The 15,816-nt window shown below is 50.0% G+C and overlaps 1 protein-coding gene across 1 annotated transcript in view; it reads left to right on the forward strand.

Annotated features, from left to right (window-relative positions):
• Window positions 1-15,060, forward strand: part of HIP1 (huntingtin interacting protein 1) — a 152,942-nt gene extending 137,882 nt beyond the window's left edge. The window contains 10 exon segments of the mRNA XM_043559835.1: window positions 2,351-2,461; window positions 3,232-3,290; window positions 3,695-3,788; window positions 5,225-5,245; window positions 5,247-5,326; window positions 5,827-5,932; window positions 6,648-6,771; window positions 7,235-7,296; window positions 10,405-10,513; window positions 11,251-15,060. Coding sequence (XP_043415770.1) covers window positions 2,351-2,461; window positions 3,232-3,290; window positions 3,695-3,788; window positions 5,225-5,245; window positions 5,247-5,326; window positions 5,827-5,932; window positions 6,648-6,771; window positions 7,235-7,296; window positions 10,405-10,513; window positions 11,251-11,303 — 819 coding nt within the window. The 3' untranslated portion in view covers window positions 11,304-15,060.
• The last annotated feature ends 756 nt before the right edge of the window (window positions 15,061-15,816 follow it).

Consider the following 15,816-nt stretch of genomic DNA (forward strand, 5'->3'; position numbering starts at 1 on the left):
AGAGAGAATCCCAAGCGGGCTCTGAGCTGACAGTGTGAGATTATGACCTGAGCCAGAGTCAGACACTTGACCGACTGAGGCGACTCCAAGTACTTTTTAAAAGGCATTAAAAGCATGGCAAAGGAATAAGACATTTTCAAAAGTCACCAGATATATTTGATAAACAACCATGGGACTTCTAGAAATGAAAAATATAATCATTGAAAGTCAGAACTCAGTATACAGATTCAACAGCAGGTTAAACAAAGCCAGAGAAAGAATTAGTGGGCTGGATGATAGAACTGAAGGAATTATATAGAATGTGGCACAGATTTTATAAACTAGAGTACAGAAGTTATAGGTAGAATGATTAGTCAGGGTTCCAGATGAAGACAATAGAAAGACTATGTCCTTTTCTCCCCCAAGTAACATTTTTAGTTCTAAGTGTTACAGACTTTTCTTCTACACATTGCTTTTTCCAGCATTCTGTGTGTGAGGTTCATCCATACAGATACATTCATTTTCACTGCTCTGTAATATTCTGTCGTGTGACTATAGCTCAAATTATACATCTATTACATATCTGTTTACGTTTATTTATCTATCTGTCACATAGCTAGATGTCTATGGCTGATGAACATTTGGGTTCTTTCCAGTTTGAGGCTGTCACAAATGTGCCATATGGTCACTTGTGTAAATATCTCCTGATGTAACAGTTTCTCTAGTGCATTTGCCTAGGGATAGAATGACTACATTACAGGGGCAGCTGGGTGGCTCAGTCGGCTAAGCATCTTGACTCTTGGTTTTGGCTCAGGTCACAATCTCACAGTTTCATTAGGTTGAGCCCCATGTCAGGCTCTGTGCCGACAGCAGAGAGCCTGCTTAGGATTCTCCCTCTTTCCTTCTCTCTTCCCCTCCCCCACTTGCTCTGTCTCTCTGTCTCTCTCTCTGTGTCCCTCTCTCTCTCTCTCTCAAAATAAATAAATAAACTTAAAAAAATAATAATTCCTACATTATAGAACAAATCTCACACACAATGCCGAACGAACAAGCAAAATACATACGGTAGGATTCCTTTTAAATAAAGACCAATATATGCATACTTAACATTATACTGTTTAAGGATACATTCTTATGGAGCTTTAAAAAAAAGACATGACAGGGACACGTGGGTATCTCAGTCAGTTGAGCATCCAGTTTCGGCTCAGGTCATGATCTCATGGTTTGTGAGTTTGAGCCCTGCATCGGGCTCTGAGCTGACAGCTCAGAGCCTGGAACCTGCTTCAGATTTCGTGTCTCCATCTCTCTGTCCCTCCCCGCTTGTACTCTGTCTCTCTCTCAAAAATAAATAAGCATTAATAATAATAAAAGGATATGATAAAGCATTCTCCTGAATTCTGTGTTTATCTTAAGGTAGGGAATAGGGAAGTCAGGAAATGGAATTAGAACAGGATACAAAGGAAATTTCAAAGATACTGATGTTTCTTAAGCTATTCCTTAGGTCGGGTGGTAGATACATGGGTCATTGTTCTTATTCTTTTTTTTTAATGTTTATTTATTTTTGAGAGAGACAGAGAGAGAGAGAGAGAGCATGAGTGGACGAGGGGCAGAGAGAGAGAGGGAGACCCAGAACCTGAAGCAGGCTTCAGGCTCTGAGCTGTCAGCACAGTGCCTGACACGGGACTCGAACCCACGAACCACGAGATCATGACCTGAGCCAAAGTTGGACGCTTAACCACCTGAGCCATCCAGGCACCCCGTTTCTTATTCTTTAAACCATTCATATCTGTTTTATACTCTTGGAGGCATAACACATAATATTTTCAGAATTCACGGACTTTGCCATCAGACCTGAGTTCAGATCCCTGCTCTGCCATTCACTAGCAGTGTGAGTGTGGTCAAGACCTCTCTGAGCCTTGGCTTCCCATCCGTAGAACAGGACGAGTCACTGCCTCATGATTGCTGTAGACACAGAGTTAAATAAGAGGCAGAGTGTTGGTTGGAAGGCATCACCCACATTTGAAGAGGTTTTTGACATACCTCCCAAGCCTCAAATACAATCAACACCGTGCAGCTGTGGGGTCAGGGTCCAAGCAGCCGCAACTGAATGGCCTTGTGGGGTTAGGCAGGGTAACTTTCTGGAAGGTGGGGGGGTTTTCAGCGAAGGGAGGGTGTGGAGCGTGAGGGTTTACGCAGTAGCGAGTTCTAGAGGAGGCCTGGCCAGGATGCCCCTCCATGGATTCTACAAGCGTGTTGCATAGTGGGACCTTCCTCCCCTACCTTCTGCCACCATGCGAGGACTATGGGTCTGTCGGGGAGGAATGGAGAGGAAGTCAAAGGGTCGTTTCAGCCTCTGTGCTGCCGTTCGCAGGAGCTCCTGCCCAGAGGCCTGGACATCAAGCAGGAGGAGCTGGGGGACCTGGTGGACAAGGAGATGGCTGCCACGTCAGCTGCCATTGAAACTGCCACGGCCAGGATAGAGGTATGGAAGCGTCTGCCCGTCTCCTAAAGCCAGGCCCTTGCAGCTTCCTCGGGTGTGACAGTGCCCATGGGATGCGTCTCAGTTGTCCATCCAGGCCACAGATGGCCCCTGTAAGACCAACCCCAACCCAAACTCCCCAGGCTCCCTGAGGCATAGAAAAGGAGAAGGTCCTCACCTCCTTCGGTGTGAGGCCATCCTGCGTTACGGTCCCAGCTGGACCGCTTGTTCGTCGTGTGACTTGTGACGGGTTGTTCCATTAGCCTCGCTCAGATTCCGTTTCTAGATGATGGCAGTGATAATAGTGCTTGCCTCAGAGAGGCATTGGAAGAGTTAAATGAGATAATGCACATTTATCTTCGTGCCAGGCGCGCGCCAACAGTTCCGATTGTGTCGGGGGAAAGCTGAGTGGGCACCATTGGAAAGGTCACATATTGTTCCTTTGGTGGAAGGCTGCAGGCTGCCCACCTTGGTTTGCCCCTAGCCGCTGCCCCCTCTGGCAGGTGCAATATCTCAGAGTTCTGTGCACGTCGGCCTGGGTGCCAGAAAGTCAAGACGGACACTCAACGGACAGGAGAGCCAGCCTGCCGGGGCTGCTTCTCGCTGACTAGATCGGAGGTCTGGGCTCTTTTCCCAACCCACCAGGACGTGGATGGGCGTTTCTGGATTTGGGTTTCTCAGCTACCACGGGGTGTTGGACACAAGGTGCTTCGGGATGCCAGTGAGTGCTCCGTACCCATGATGTATTGAGATACCCTGCTTGTTTTCAACAGGAGATGCTCAGCAAATCCCGAGCTGGGGACACAGGAGTCAAATTGGAGGTGAACGAAAGGTCAGTCAACACAGTGTGGTGGTGCCTAGGTGATCAGGATCAGTCTCTCCTGCATTGGGTTATATTAATTACAATAGGACATTAGCAGCCACAGGCATTGGCTGAGTCTGTATAATTGTCGATAATGGTATTCTTAATAATACTGCTGTTGCATTTTAGGGGAAAAGAAACCCCGAGAATCATCACATAACCGTCTGCGGTCAAGTCTCCTCACTCACGTACCTTTCCTCCAAGGCTTCACCTCACCCCCAACCCCCCTCCTCCCGCCCCCACCCCCGCCACCGTATTCCCCACCCCCTTTCCCATCCCAAGTTTGCCCGTGTTTAGGCATGAAAAAGAAAAACGTCTGTTTCGTAGCTCTTGGTCTCTGTTCTGTGTCCCTGACCTTTTTTTTTTCCCCCTAGGATCCTTGGTTCCTGTACGAGCCTAATGCAAGCCATCCAGGTCCTGATTGTGGCCTCTAAGGACCTCCAGAGAGAGATAGTGGAGAGTGGCCGGGTAAGCGTGGCTGAGGGCCCCTGGATGGGGGGACCAGACATCATTCACAGACTCCCAGTTCACTGGGAGGCTCTGTCCACTCCATACACTCATCCACCTTCAGTCAAATCCACGACTGCTGCCACCTTGTCCCATGTGTCCATCTGAGGGCGTGGTTCCCTTTCCCCGGGCCGAGCACAGATGCCATGGGAATCTGGGGCGTGCCAGGTCCCCAGGGAGCAGTCAGCCCCAGCCTCCAGCTGCTGGCTCGTTAACCAGGCGCCATCGCCAGATCCTGCTCTGGAAACCCCGCGTGCATTGCAAGCCTGGGCCCTTGGAGGAGGGGAGGGCTTTTGAAAAGTGGGCAAATGAGAAGAGCCAGCCTGGTGCTGACCTTTCATAGCGGGTGGGGCCGTGTCTGTTTCTGACGGTGGAATCCACTCCTCGAAGACAGACTCTATCCCAGTTTCTGGTCAGCATCATCGCTTGGCTTTCTCAGTCCTCTGCGGGCATTCCTACTTCCGTGTTTCCTTCTCACACCTGTGTGCAGTGCAGCTCAGGAGACAGAGGTCCAGGGAGGGATTCCTGAGCCTGAAAACTATCCTTTATTTTTTTAATGTTTATTTATTTACTTAGAGAGAGAGAGAGTGGGAGAGAGGGGCAGAAAGAGGATCCCAAACAGGCTCCGCACTGTCAGCACAGAGCCCGATGCTGGGCTCGATCCCATGAACCGTGAGGTCACGACCTGAGCCGAAACCAAGATTCAGACACTTGACCGACTGCACCACCCAGGCGCCCCCTGAAAACTATCCTTTAAAGAACGAAGCCATATCTGCTTTGATGGTGGTGCTTCTTACCAGTCTGGGAGGGGATGGTTTCTGCCCCCCGAAAATAGAGACGGGGACTGAGTAAGGAGAGCTTGGAGATTCTAAGATTATCGTCTTAGAATTTGGAAATGGAAGACACTTCCAAAGCATGGAAGCATTTTAAAATTCCAAGCAGAAATTATTTGCTTAAATTATTCACTGTGTAGTCTCTTGGCAAATCATGGTAAGTGGTTGGACTCCAATCACGTTGTTCATCTATGCAGATGCCTATATACATATATATGTATATGTATATATACACTCTTATATATACAATGTAGAAATGTTGTGATATAATAGAAATGCTAGGGGCTTTGGAGTCAGAAAAGCCTGGGATTTACTTCCACTTATTTCCTGCATCAACTTGAAAAGTATTATTGCCTTTCTGAATCTTAGTTTTGTCATCTGTAAAATGGGATGATAATGCTTACCTCTTGCGGTTACTATGAGGTCTGTATGGGGTTTTATATATATACACATACAGATAGATATATAGATATAGATATATAGAGATATTTGTAGGTATCTAAGCACCGGGCACCCAGTAGGCACTCAATAAAAGCTAGCCATTCTTATTTTTCATTTCCTTAGGGAACAGCATCACCTAAAGAGTTTTTATGCCAAGAATTCTCGATGGACAGAAGGACTCATTTCAGCGTCCAAAGCTGTGGGCTGGGGAGCCACTGTCATGGTGTAAGTGTCTGTTGCTCCCAAGGCTCCTCAACCCCACCCCCATTCCAGTGACCCATCGCAGAGCATAGCCGAGGGAAAATATCTGCCCCTTAGAAACTGTTGATAGGGAAGACAACAGTATTAAACTTTTTTTTTTTTTAGTGTTTAGAGAGAGAGAGAGAGAGAAAGGCAGAGTAGGGGGTGGGGGGGCAGAGAGAGAAGGAGACACAGAACCCAAAACAGGCTCCAGGCTCTGAGATGTCAGTACAGAGCCCAGTGCGGGGCTCAAACTCATGAGCCATGAGATCAGGACCTGAGCCGAAGTCAGACGCTTAACCGACGGAGCCCCAACAGGACTAGAAGTTTAAAAAGAGACCTGGATCTCCTTGGCAGTGCAGGAGTGGGGCAGGCAGTCTGTGTTCTCTGAAAAAGCCAGGGTGATAGGCGAGGTCTAGAGGTGGGATTATAAGGGGTTGCAGCCGTCAGTGACATAATCTACCTTGTCCCTTCCTGACTCCCAGGGACGCAGCTGATCTGGTGGTACAAGGCAGAGGGAAATTCGAGGAACTGATGGTGTGTTCGCATGAAATTGCTGCTAGCACAGCCCAGCTTGTGGCTGCGTCTAAGGTAGGAGCCGCACACGACGCCCCGGGGCTCTGTAAGGGCCGGCTAGATTAGAGACACTCGGATGATGGAGCCTGCCCCAAGAACAGAGGAATTATCCAGGGTCCACGTAGGTTGGGTCCCACATTAAAATTCTGCCTCTCAAGGGTCCCAAACTACCCTCCTCTGAGAGCCTGCCATCTGTCATCAAGGAGCCCCTCTGCCCAGCTTGTCACATGGGCTTCTCTTCTTGGCTTTCATCACTTTTGTTAGTAGTGGCCTTTGAGGGTCCCAGCCATGCCGACCTCTGATCGACAGTCTCGGCATTCAAGGAGCTCTTAGATAAGGAATATGTCAGCACAGTGGGCTGGTTACCTGGCCCGGCTCTGAGGTTCCACTACCGATGTCTGCCTCTCCTTAAGAGTCTCTGCATTTGAACCGCTGCCCCATCTAAACGTGATACAAAGCTTGTTACCAAAATCTGTCTGTGAGTTATATAGTACCCCGGGGAGTGTTCTTATCGTCCTTACTTACCATCACCCCAAATTAGTTTCCATAACTAGGAAAGCTAGAGTCTGAGGCCACCAAATATGCCGGGGAGGTGACCCCAGAGACAGCGATTTTTAAGAAGTCGATTGGGGACCACAGCGGATACCATGTTTGTCAAGAACTGTCGGACCGACTATTTGATTCAGTCGTCGCCACGTTGTGTGAACCTCAATCCGCTTGGTCCTGGCAGGTGAAAGCTGATAAGGACAGCCCAAACCTGGCCCAGCTGCAGCAGGCCTCTCGGGGAGTAAACCAGGCCACCGCCACTGTTGTGGCTTCGACCATTTCTGGCAAATCACAGATCGAGGAGACAGGTAGCCTTCCAGAAGCAATGCTTTCCTTACCTATCTTGTTCAGCTATTTTTATGTTCTTTTTCATGACCCCGATGTCCCACAATTCTGTTTCCAAATTCTGTATTGTTCATCGTTCTCCACGCATACTTATATTCTCGTAAGATGGGACACCGCATAAGCATGCTATTTGTATCTCCATGGCAACAGACCTTAAGGTGGATTTTCCATTTAGTAATTTCTCTGGATTCAAAGACATGAGTCTCCAGGCCTGGCTGTCCCGGGGGGTGAGGGGAGGGGTGGGGAGGTTCCGAGCCTCGTTACCCTTCCACGGCACTTCTGTCCCGTCCATCCATCAGTGACTTTCAGGTGTCTGGTGGGAACTAGCAAACCAAGCCTTTTAGCAGAGCGCTGACATTGGCCGCCTCTCGGGCGAGAGTCAGCCATGGGCATTCTCTGACAAGACCTTCTCCCTTATCCTTGCAGACAACATGGACTTCTCTAGCATGACACTGACCCAGATCAAACGCCAGGAGATGGATTCCCAGGTACGATCCCCGCTTCTGAGTGCACTGTTCTGTTGCCGGTGACGTCACCCCCAAATCTTGTCCCCATGGAGAGAAGCCAGTGGGGGAGAGTCTTGGGGAGGAAACAAACACGGACGGACAGTCGCCCAGGAATGAATGAATGCCAATGATGCTGGAAGGGACAGTGGAGGCGGTGACAGATGACGGGTTAAGATAAGAATCTTAACTCTTGCTCACTAATGCCCCTCTCAACGTTACCATCAGGGATTTCCTAGCCGACATCAACGAGCATTTAATGTCTTGTGATTGACAATTTTTTTCATTGTAGTTGACATCTAACGGTACATTAGTTTCAGGCATACATGTAGCGACAATTCCATGTATGGTCCCCATCTGTCACCATGCAACATCATGACAATATGTTGTTAATGACAATATTATTGACTATATTCCCTATGCCTATGACTTATTTTTCTCATAACTGGAATCCCGTACCTCTTAATACCGTTTACCTGCTGCACCCATCCCTCTGCCCGCTTCCCCTCTGACTAGTTTGTCCATTTCTGCTTTTTTTGTTTTTCAGCAGTTTTTTTTTTTTTTTAAACTTCTACTATGAATTATTTGTGTATGACCTCTGGTTTAAAAAGAAAAATCAATTCACTGAGAGCCCATCAAAAGACAATGCCATTATCCCCGATTGTTCAGTAAAGTTATGGCATGCAAAGGAATAGGAATCCATGGGACCCTGAAAAAAAACCCTGACATCCTTGTTTTAGAATGACTGGTCCCAGGGGTGCCTGGGTGGTTCAGTCGGTTAAGCATCCAACTTTCGTTCAGGTCATGATCTCACAGCTCGTGAGTTTGAGTCCCACACCGGGCTCTGTGCTGACAGCTCAGAGCCTGGAGCCTGCTTCAGATTCTGTGTCTCCCTCTCTCTGCACCCCACCCCTGCTCATACTCTGCCTCTCTGTCCTTCAAAAAAAAAAAAAAAAAAAAAAAAAAGAATTACTGGTCCCAGTCTTGGAGTAAAGTCCAGGTTGAAGACCGTTAAAGGCTCTGTATGTGTCTCTCGACATCTTTTAGAAAAAGTCATATGGCCAAATACTGGAAGACCTGAGGTCAGGCTCGAGTCTACACTGTCTACACTGTCTTGCTTACTGGTCTCATCCAGCCCCGCTTGACTGCAGATCCCATCTGTATGCTGATGAGTACCAGAGCCTTCTCCCAGGCCTCAATCTTCTCCTTGAGCTCTGTGTTCGTCCAACTGCCTACTTGATCCCTCCACGTGATGCCAAATACATCTCTAATTGAATGGGTCCAAACCAGGGCTACTGGTTTCCTTCCCACTCAGATCTGTCCCTCCCCTGTTTTCTCCATCTCAGTAACTGGACCCCCCCCCCCCCCCCCCCGGACCTGGATGGCGGAGACCTAGGAGGCATCCTTGGGTCCTCTCTTCTCCCTCTTCCTTCTACATCCAGTCCCCCAGCAGGTCCTGTCAACTGTGACTCTCCCGGCCTGAACCTTCCCCCTTTTCTCCGTTTCCCTAACCCAGCCTAAGCCACCACTGGTTCTCTCCTGAACTACTGCAAAAGCAACTTAACTGTAACTTATGCAAGTGTTTGTTTCCAAGTAGTTTTGTGGAGGGGCCAGGGAGGTGGGGCAGTTGGGGTGGAGAATAGGAAAGGGTGTTGCTGAGACGGGTCCAGCCCTGGGTTGACAGCTGGCAGAACTTGGCGAAGGCACACGATGGAGTTCGCCATATCATCTCCATTTCTCCGTATATGTTCTCCATTTTGCATAATCAAAAATTTGAAAAGAAAAAAAAGGAACCACCTAACCAGGCTTCATTGCTTCCACTCTTGCCCCCTACAGTTTGTTCAGGTTCCACATATTTTATTTTATTTTATTTTATTTTATTTTATTTATTTATTTATTTATTTATTTATTTATTTATTTATTTATTTATTTATTTTAAGTTTAGTTATTTTGAGAGAGAGAGAGAGAGAGAGAGAGCACACACACATGTAAGCAGGGTGGGAGTGGGGGGTGCAGAGAGAGCTGGAGAGAGAGAATCCCAAGCAGGCTCCACACTGTCAGTGCAGAGCCCAACATAGGGCTTGAACTCACGAACTGTGAGATCATGACCTGAGCTGAAATCAAAAGTCAGACGCTTAACTGACTTGAGCCGCCCAGGTGCCCCAATTTTGCATATTTTAAAAGCGTAAATACCATCACTTTACGTCCCTTGCTTAAAATCTTCCAATGGCTTTCCTTTCACACTTGAGTTAATACCCAAATTCCTGACCCCAGCCCGGGGCCCTGGGCTGTTTTTCCACCCATCTCCCATGGCCCTCTCCCTCTCCCAACCTCCTTCCTGCCTGAGTAGCCTTTGCTGAGCACCCTTTGCCCTTATCACATGACCCTGTGTCACTTTCACTATGGGTCTGATCTATTCTTGTTCATGAGTTTGTGTCTTTGCCCTGCAGGGTAAGCAGAGACCTTGTCTGTCCATGCACCACTGTGTCTCCAGCACCTGCCGCAGAGCCCCGGGGTACATGATGGGTGCTCAGCTCAGCAAATGTTTCTTGAATTAATAAATAAATTAATAAAATAACTAGAATTAATGAGGGGTAGGGATAGCCAGGGACCAGCCTTTTCCTTGGGAAGATTGTGCTTTTTCCTGGTCCTAAGTTGGACCAGCCCTTCAGAGATACCAGAGCCATCAGAGCTGGCTCTTGCCTGGATTTCCAGGAAAGCGGGATTGAAGGAGAAGGGGGATTTGGTTGGAACATACCACACGGATGGGCTACACATTGGAGATGCTTTCAGATAGAGATTTCAGAGGAGCACGTTATGAGCCCTACTCCCAACAGGCATTGGGGCTATACGGCATCAGGTCCAGTAGAGGGCCCCAGTGAGGAACAAGAGGAGCCACTGGGATAGACTGGTGGATGGCAGAGGGTGGGGAAATCCACAGACCCGAGGATGAAATTGAGAACCAGGTACACTATGGAAACGGGGTGAATAACCCAAAGGAAGAAGAGACCCGGAACATGGAGGAGAGGGACTGAGTTAACACGAGACCACTGTCCGGTTGCTGCTCAAGAGCACATTCCACTCTTTCCACAGGTCCGGGTGCTGGAGCTGGAGAATGAACTGCAGAAGGAGCGTCAAAAACTGGGAGAGCTTCGGAAAAAGCACTACGAGCTCGCCGGTGTTGCCGAGGGCTGGGAAGAAGGTGGGCCTCTCTGAGGGCCGGTGAGGGCACGGTGAGGGGTGGGTGCACGTCCCCTCAGACGTGACCGAATGAAGCTCCCTTCACGCCACTGACTTCCCCCTCACAACTCACAGAGCGTGTTTTCTCTGCAGTTGTAGATAACCTCCAAGCCCAGAACTGCCATAAATTGTGGCGAATCGAGAGCTTTGGGGGTCACCTGTCAACACCTTAACCTTGACCAGTGGGCTCATCACCCACTCACCACTGTTCCCTTCCAGGCCCAGTTAGCCTGGTTTCCGGCCCAGCAGTTTCCTGTGTGGCTGGCACAGAGGTGAACAGTGAATGAAAAAATGGCGGCCAGCAGGCAGGGCAAGTGGATCACAGGCCTCTCGCTGACCAGGGTCAGCAGTGGGCACCAGTGGCCGCGCCACAGACAGGGTCAAGAGCTAGAAATGGAGTGGAGTAGGGGTACTGTCAGGCCCACCCGCCCAGAGAGGCTTTATCGCCTGGAATGTACTGCTCTCCCACGTGCCTAACGCGGCCAACTTGATCACAACCAGGACTGCCAACCCTCGTCGTCTTGTCTGCGGGAACCAACCACAGATGCGTACCACTCATGGTCGGGCACCTAACTTGGGGAATAGATGCCTGTGAGCATGAGGTATTTTAGAGCCTAACGCTGGTCGCCGTTCCTGTTGGGTACGTGAACGCGTGCACATGCGACACGCTATGAAACAGAAATTACCGTTGTCTTTCAGGAACAGAAGCATCGCCACCAGCACTGCACGAAGCGGTCACCGGAAAAGAATAGAGCCACACCGACACCCCACACGTCTGAGTGTAAATCTTGTTACAGTCTCTGTGTGTTATTCCCCAGCCACAGCCTAAGCCCCCGGGGGTCCCGGCGGCAGCCACACCGCACACCGCTCCCGTTGTCCAGAGCCGGGGACCCGAATGGCCTTCCACAGAGGAGGGGGACCAGGGCCGCCCCCACGGAGAGGCCCTCCCTCCCAGTCCTGCCTGCTGTTTGACCCCCCCCCCCCCCCCCCCCCGATGCTCGGCATCCTTGTCTGAGGGACCTGCTGTTCCGGAGAGCCTGGCAAGGGGCCACCTATGCCTTCTCTTCTCTGTTTTCTTCTCAGCCTTTTCTTTTACCATCATTTGCACCAACTTGGGAGCATCCGAGGGCTGGTGGGCTCCAAACCAGGATGCCGCCCCGAATCTGCCGTCAGAACGGCAGGAGCGTCCTGGCTGAGCACGCCAAGGCAGCTCTCCCCTCTCTTGGCAGTTCCATGGCTTCCCACTGCTTCTTACGGTGGTTGGTTGGGTTTTCTTGGGGGGGGGGGGCGTTTTTGGTTTTTTGGGGTTTTTTTTGGTTCTCTTCTTTCAGTGTTCACTCGTAGAGCCAACTCTCCCAAAGGGAGCGCCCCCAGAGCTCTGAGCCATCGGGGGGGGGGCCCCTAACCACAGCAGGTAACAGCAATGGTGCTGCTTAGCCTCCACCTTGGTGCTCCACGCCAGCCTCCATGCTGAGTGTCCTGCGGAGCGAGGATGGGTCAGCCGAGGCCACTCCCCAGGGGCGGGCACTGCTGCAGGGCCACGCTTTCCTCCAAAGGCTGGAGCAGAGCGAGTGCCTTTTCCTCCTAAAGCGAGAGCCCGGCTGAGAGAGCCCCTGCCCACCTTCACGAGCGACCAGGGGTAAAGAGAGAAGGGGAGGAGGGGTGCACACTGCCCAGGTCTCGGGAGACCCCGCTCTTGGGAACTCTTCGCGACCAGGCTGAAAAACCTGATCACAGGCCTGAATGTGTCGGTGAGAGAAGCCACATTTCTGACCCCAGAATGAATTTTCCGGGCCACCTCCCTTCAGACCCAGGCAGGACCCTGAGAGGGAGTGCATGAGGGGTTTCCAATTCCTTTCTCCAAATGGCTGCTTTGGCATCCTTGTGAACCTGAAGAAGCTATATAGTTCCACGTTCTACCTAATCGATAGACCCAGAAGATCAGGCAGACTTGCTCCCGGCAGGAAAGAACCCTGTGCTTGGTTTGGTACCTTTCGTATTTATTACTAACCTCCGTTGAGCAGCAGCAGCCTACAGAAAGCCGCTTTGAGCAATCAGGATTTGAGGTGTGACGATGGCAAGGCGTGCGTTGCTGCCCGAGGTCATCAGTCTTCGAGTATCAGAAACAAGCTTCCCAATCTGTTACCAGTCTAGACCCCGAAGCGAGCAGCTTCCTCAGAGCATCTGGGTCAGGGAAACCGAGAAAGGGGGACCACTGGCTCTGAGCCCTTCCAGCCACACATCCCGGGCCCTTGCTGCTCGGACGGGATGAGGACAGAAGGCACGTAACGGCTTCCTAGAGGCGGGCAGCCTGACAGCACTTGTCCACCTCCAGATGGACCCCCGCATTTAAGTGACCTTCCGATCTTGGACAAACAGCGTCTTCCTTCCTTATCTGTAGCAACTCGTAGGTAGAAAGCCAACAAGCACTTCCCAGGACCTGTCCCAAAGGAACGTCTCGAAGTGTTGCTACCTGACCGGTTGTGAGAGTCCTGTTTGATCACTGTGAATCAACCCCGCCCCTTCCTAACCACGCCCCTCCCTCTCTGTACATTTCCTAAGTAGGGCACTCAAGACGCACTCTCCCATTAGCTCAGATTCCAAGAGTCAGACGTGCTAGCTCCACATTGGGCTAAGGGGGGGGTGGTCAGCGGTAGAAGATGAGCGGTCTTACGCTTTAAAGCCCCTTGGTGCTCAGCGTTTTTCCATCCGCGGCTCAGAAGGAATGGCGTGCGGCATCCCCGTCTCCGTTGTGCGTTCTCAGAGTGGGTCAACATTACCACAGAGGACTAGTCCTCACTTCCCAGAGTCTTGGCCAAACTGTTGTGCTCTAGGATCCCAGTGGTGACAAAAAAAATCTAGAATGTGGGACCACACGAGGACTCTGAATCACACTCCCTCTAAAAAGAAGCCACGGTAACTTTTAAAACCTTTGTGGACTGTGGACTTAGCCCGAGTAATCCAACCGTGCAGAAGGCAATTAAACAGGAACACAGGCTAATCCCGTCTCGCACGAGCCAGATGCAGCACAATTCTGTTGGTCATTGCTCACCTTGGAAGCTGGTCCATGCTCTAGCCAAAATCAAATTGTCCTACCTTGGCTTTTCTAAAAATGAGCGTATCTCTACTTGGTGTGAAATGCTCAATTAAAACAGGAGTCACATCCTAAGGCTAAAAATGAACTCACAGCCTCTTAGGTACCTGAGCATCGGTAGTGACTGAAGTCCCATGGGTCAGTGTAAATGGGTCACAGCAAGGCAGAGCAAGAAAATGGCTTAGGGCCGATGAGAGGTTGAAAGACAGCCGTATCCGTTATTTAATTTTGTAATACAGTGCTCTAATACCTCTAGAGTAAGGGTTTGTGTGTACATAATAAGGAACACAATAGAAAAGACCTGCCTTTGTGGGGTTCTTTTATATCTGAGTCAGGAGTTTAAATTAGACTGTAATTTAGATCGTTTGCTGATTCTGCTGCTTACAGCAGGGTCCCTAGGATCCCACCTGAATGGGAGTCCCTAACCCATGGCTGGAAGAACCAAACATTGTCCAGAATATCCTTTTTTGGAAGTGTTTGAGCTGCCAGGTCAACACCAGGGTTTACCAGGTACCACGGGGGTCACGATGCATGTCGTCCATTCAGTCAGGTTGGTTTGCTTCGGCTCCTCCCTGAGGAGGAACTGGTTCTGAACTTGCACCTGGGACATACTCACTTCTCTGCCGGCTCCGTGGCCCGGAGGCATCTGCCGGCTCCACTTACCCTGGTCTCTGACAACAGGTAGAAGTTCTTGGTACCTTCTACCGCCTTTGCAAGTCTCTGGAAATCCTTCCTGCCAATGAAAGCCTTCGATCCTGGCATTGGCCTCTCAACTAGATTGGCTTTGCCCTTCGCCATCTTCGGTCCTCCAGAGACCGCCCTGTCTATAGCATAGAACCACCACCACGGGCCTGCCAGCCTTCACCACAGCAAACCGGGCCAGCTGTCTGCTGCTCAAGTCCCCTTCGTCTCCCAGGGTCAGACCAAATGCAGGATCAGCGACCCAGAGTGGTGGCACAGCCTCTCACCCCCAGGAGCCAAAGCAACGGGAAACAATTGGTTAGATGCCGTGGGGTCCGATTCTGAGAGTAGGTCATTTCCAGACATGGTTTTCAGGTGACCCTCAACTACCTCAGGTTTGAAGGCCCTAAACGAAGCTGATTACTACTCATAGGGACAAACCGAGGGGGTTCAGATAAATCTTGGTGATAACTTATAACAAACTCTCACATTTAGGTTTGCAGGGATAGGTTGGGTTTGTTTTTTCTTGTTTTTAACCTTTCCCCCAGTTTTCCATTAGAATAGTTCCTATAAATGAATTTCATTTTCCACTGAGTGCCTACCTTCCCAGGGCAGGTAGCCACTGGCTTTTGTTCCCTTCCAACAATACTTTTCTTATGGTATTAAGACCTTTCTTTGTATAATACATTGCATCTGTGTTTTCAATTTTTCAAATAAATATTTCAACCTGGCAATGGAGAGTAGTTGTGATGACCGGCCAACCAAAGTGGTTTGGAGGTTGGGGCTCCAGTGAAAAGCCTACACTTCTTTTTTTTTTTTTTTTTTTTTTTTAAATTTTTTTTTCAACGTTTTATTTTATTTTTGGGGACAGAGAGAGACAGAGCATGAACGGGGGAGGGGCAGAGAGAGAGGGAGACACAGAATCAGAAACAGGCTCCAGGCTCTGAGCCATCAGCCCAGGGCCTGACGTGGGGCTCGAACTCACGGACCGCGAGATCGTGACCTGGCTGAAGTCGGACGCTTAACCGACTGCGCCACCCAGGCGCCCCGAAAAGCCTACACTTCTATCCTGGGATTCACTGAATCCGCTTAAGCTCTGCACCTCTGGGAGTCGGTCTGAAAGACAGGACGTTTTCTGAGGAATACAACTGTAGAGAAACTGGTTTGCACTCCTTAATCATGTTCTGTCTCCTAAACACTGTCCTGACCTTGGGAATGATCGAGCGGAACGTGCCAAAGTGGCCAATGCTGTCATTTATCTTGATGGCCGGGTCTGTGCGTGAAATCTCGGGATTTGAGGTGTGATCTGAGGTCCCAGGCTATGGATGAGCCTTTCGCCGCCTGCAAGACACAATAGTAACCTGCCGTCTTAAAAATTGGATGGGACAAATGCCGCTCAGTGCCAGAGGCTGCCAGTCCCGGCTCCCAGAGGATCTGCAGAGGGAGCTGCTGTTAAGCTAAGGGGACATCCAAGGGAGGGAGGGAGATGG

The sequence above is a fragment of the Prionailurus bengalensis genome, chromosome E3 (assembly GCF_016509475.1).
Source record: "Prionailurus bengalensis isolate Pbe53 chromosome E3, Fcat_Pben_1.1_paternal_pri, whole genome shotgun sequence".
Taxonomy (NCBI): domain Eukaryota; kingdom Metazoa; phylum Chordata; class Mammalia; order Carnivora; family Felidae; genus Prionailurus; species Prionailurus bengalensis.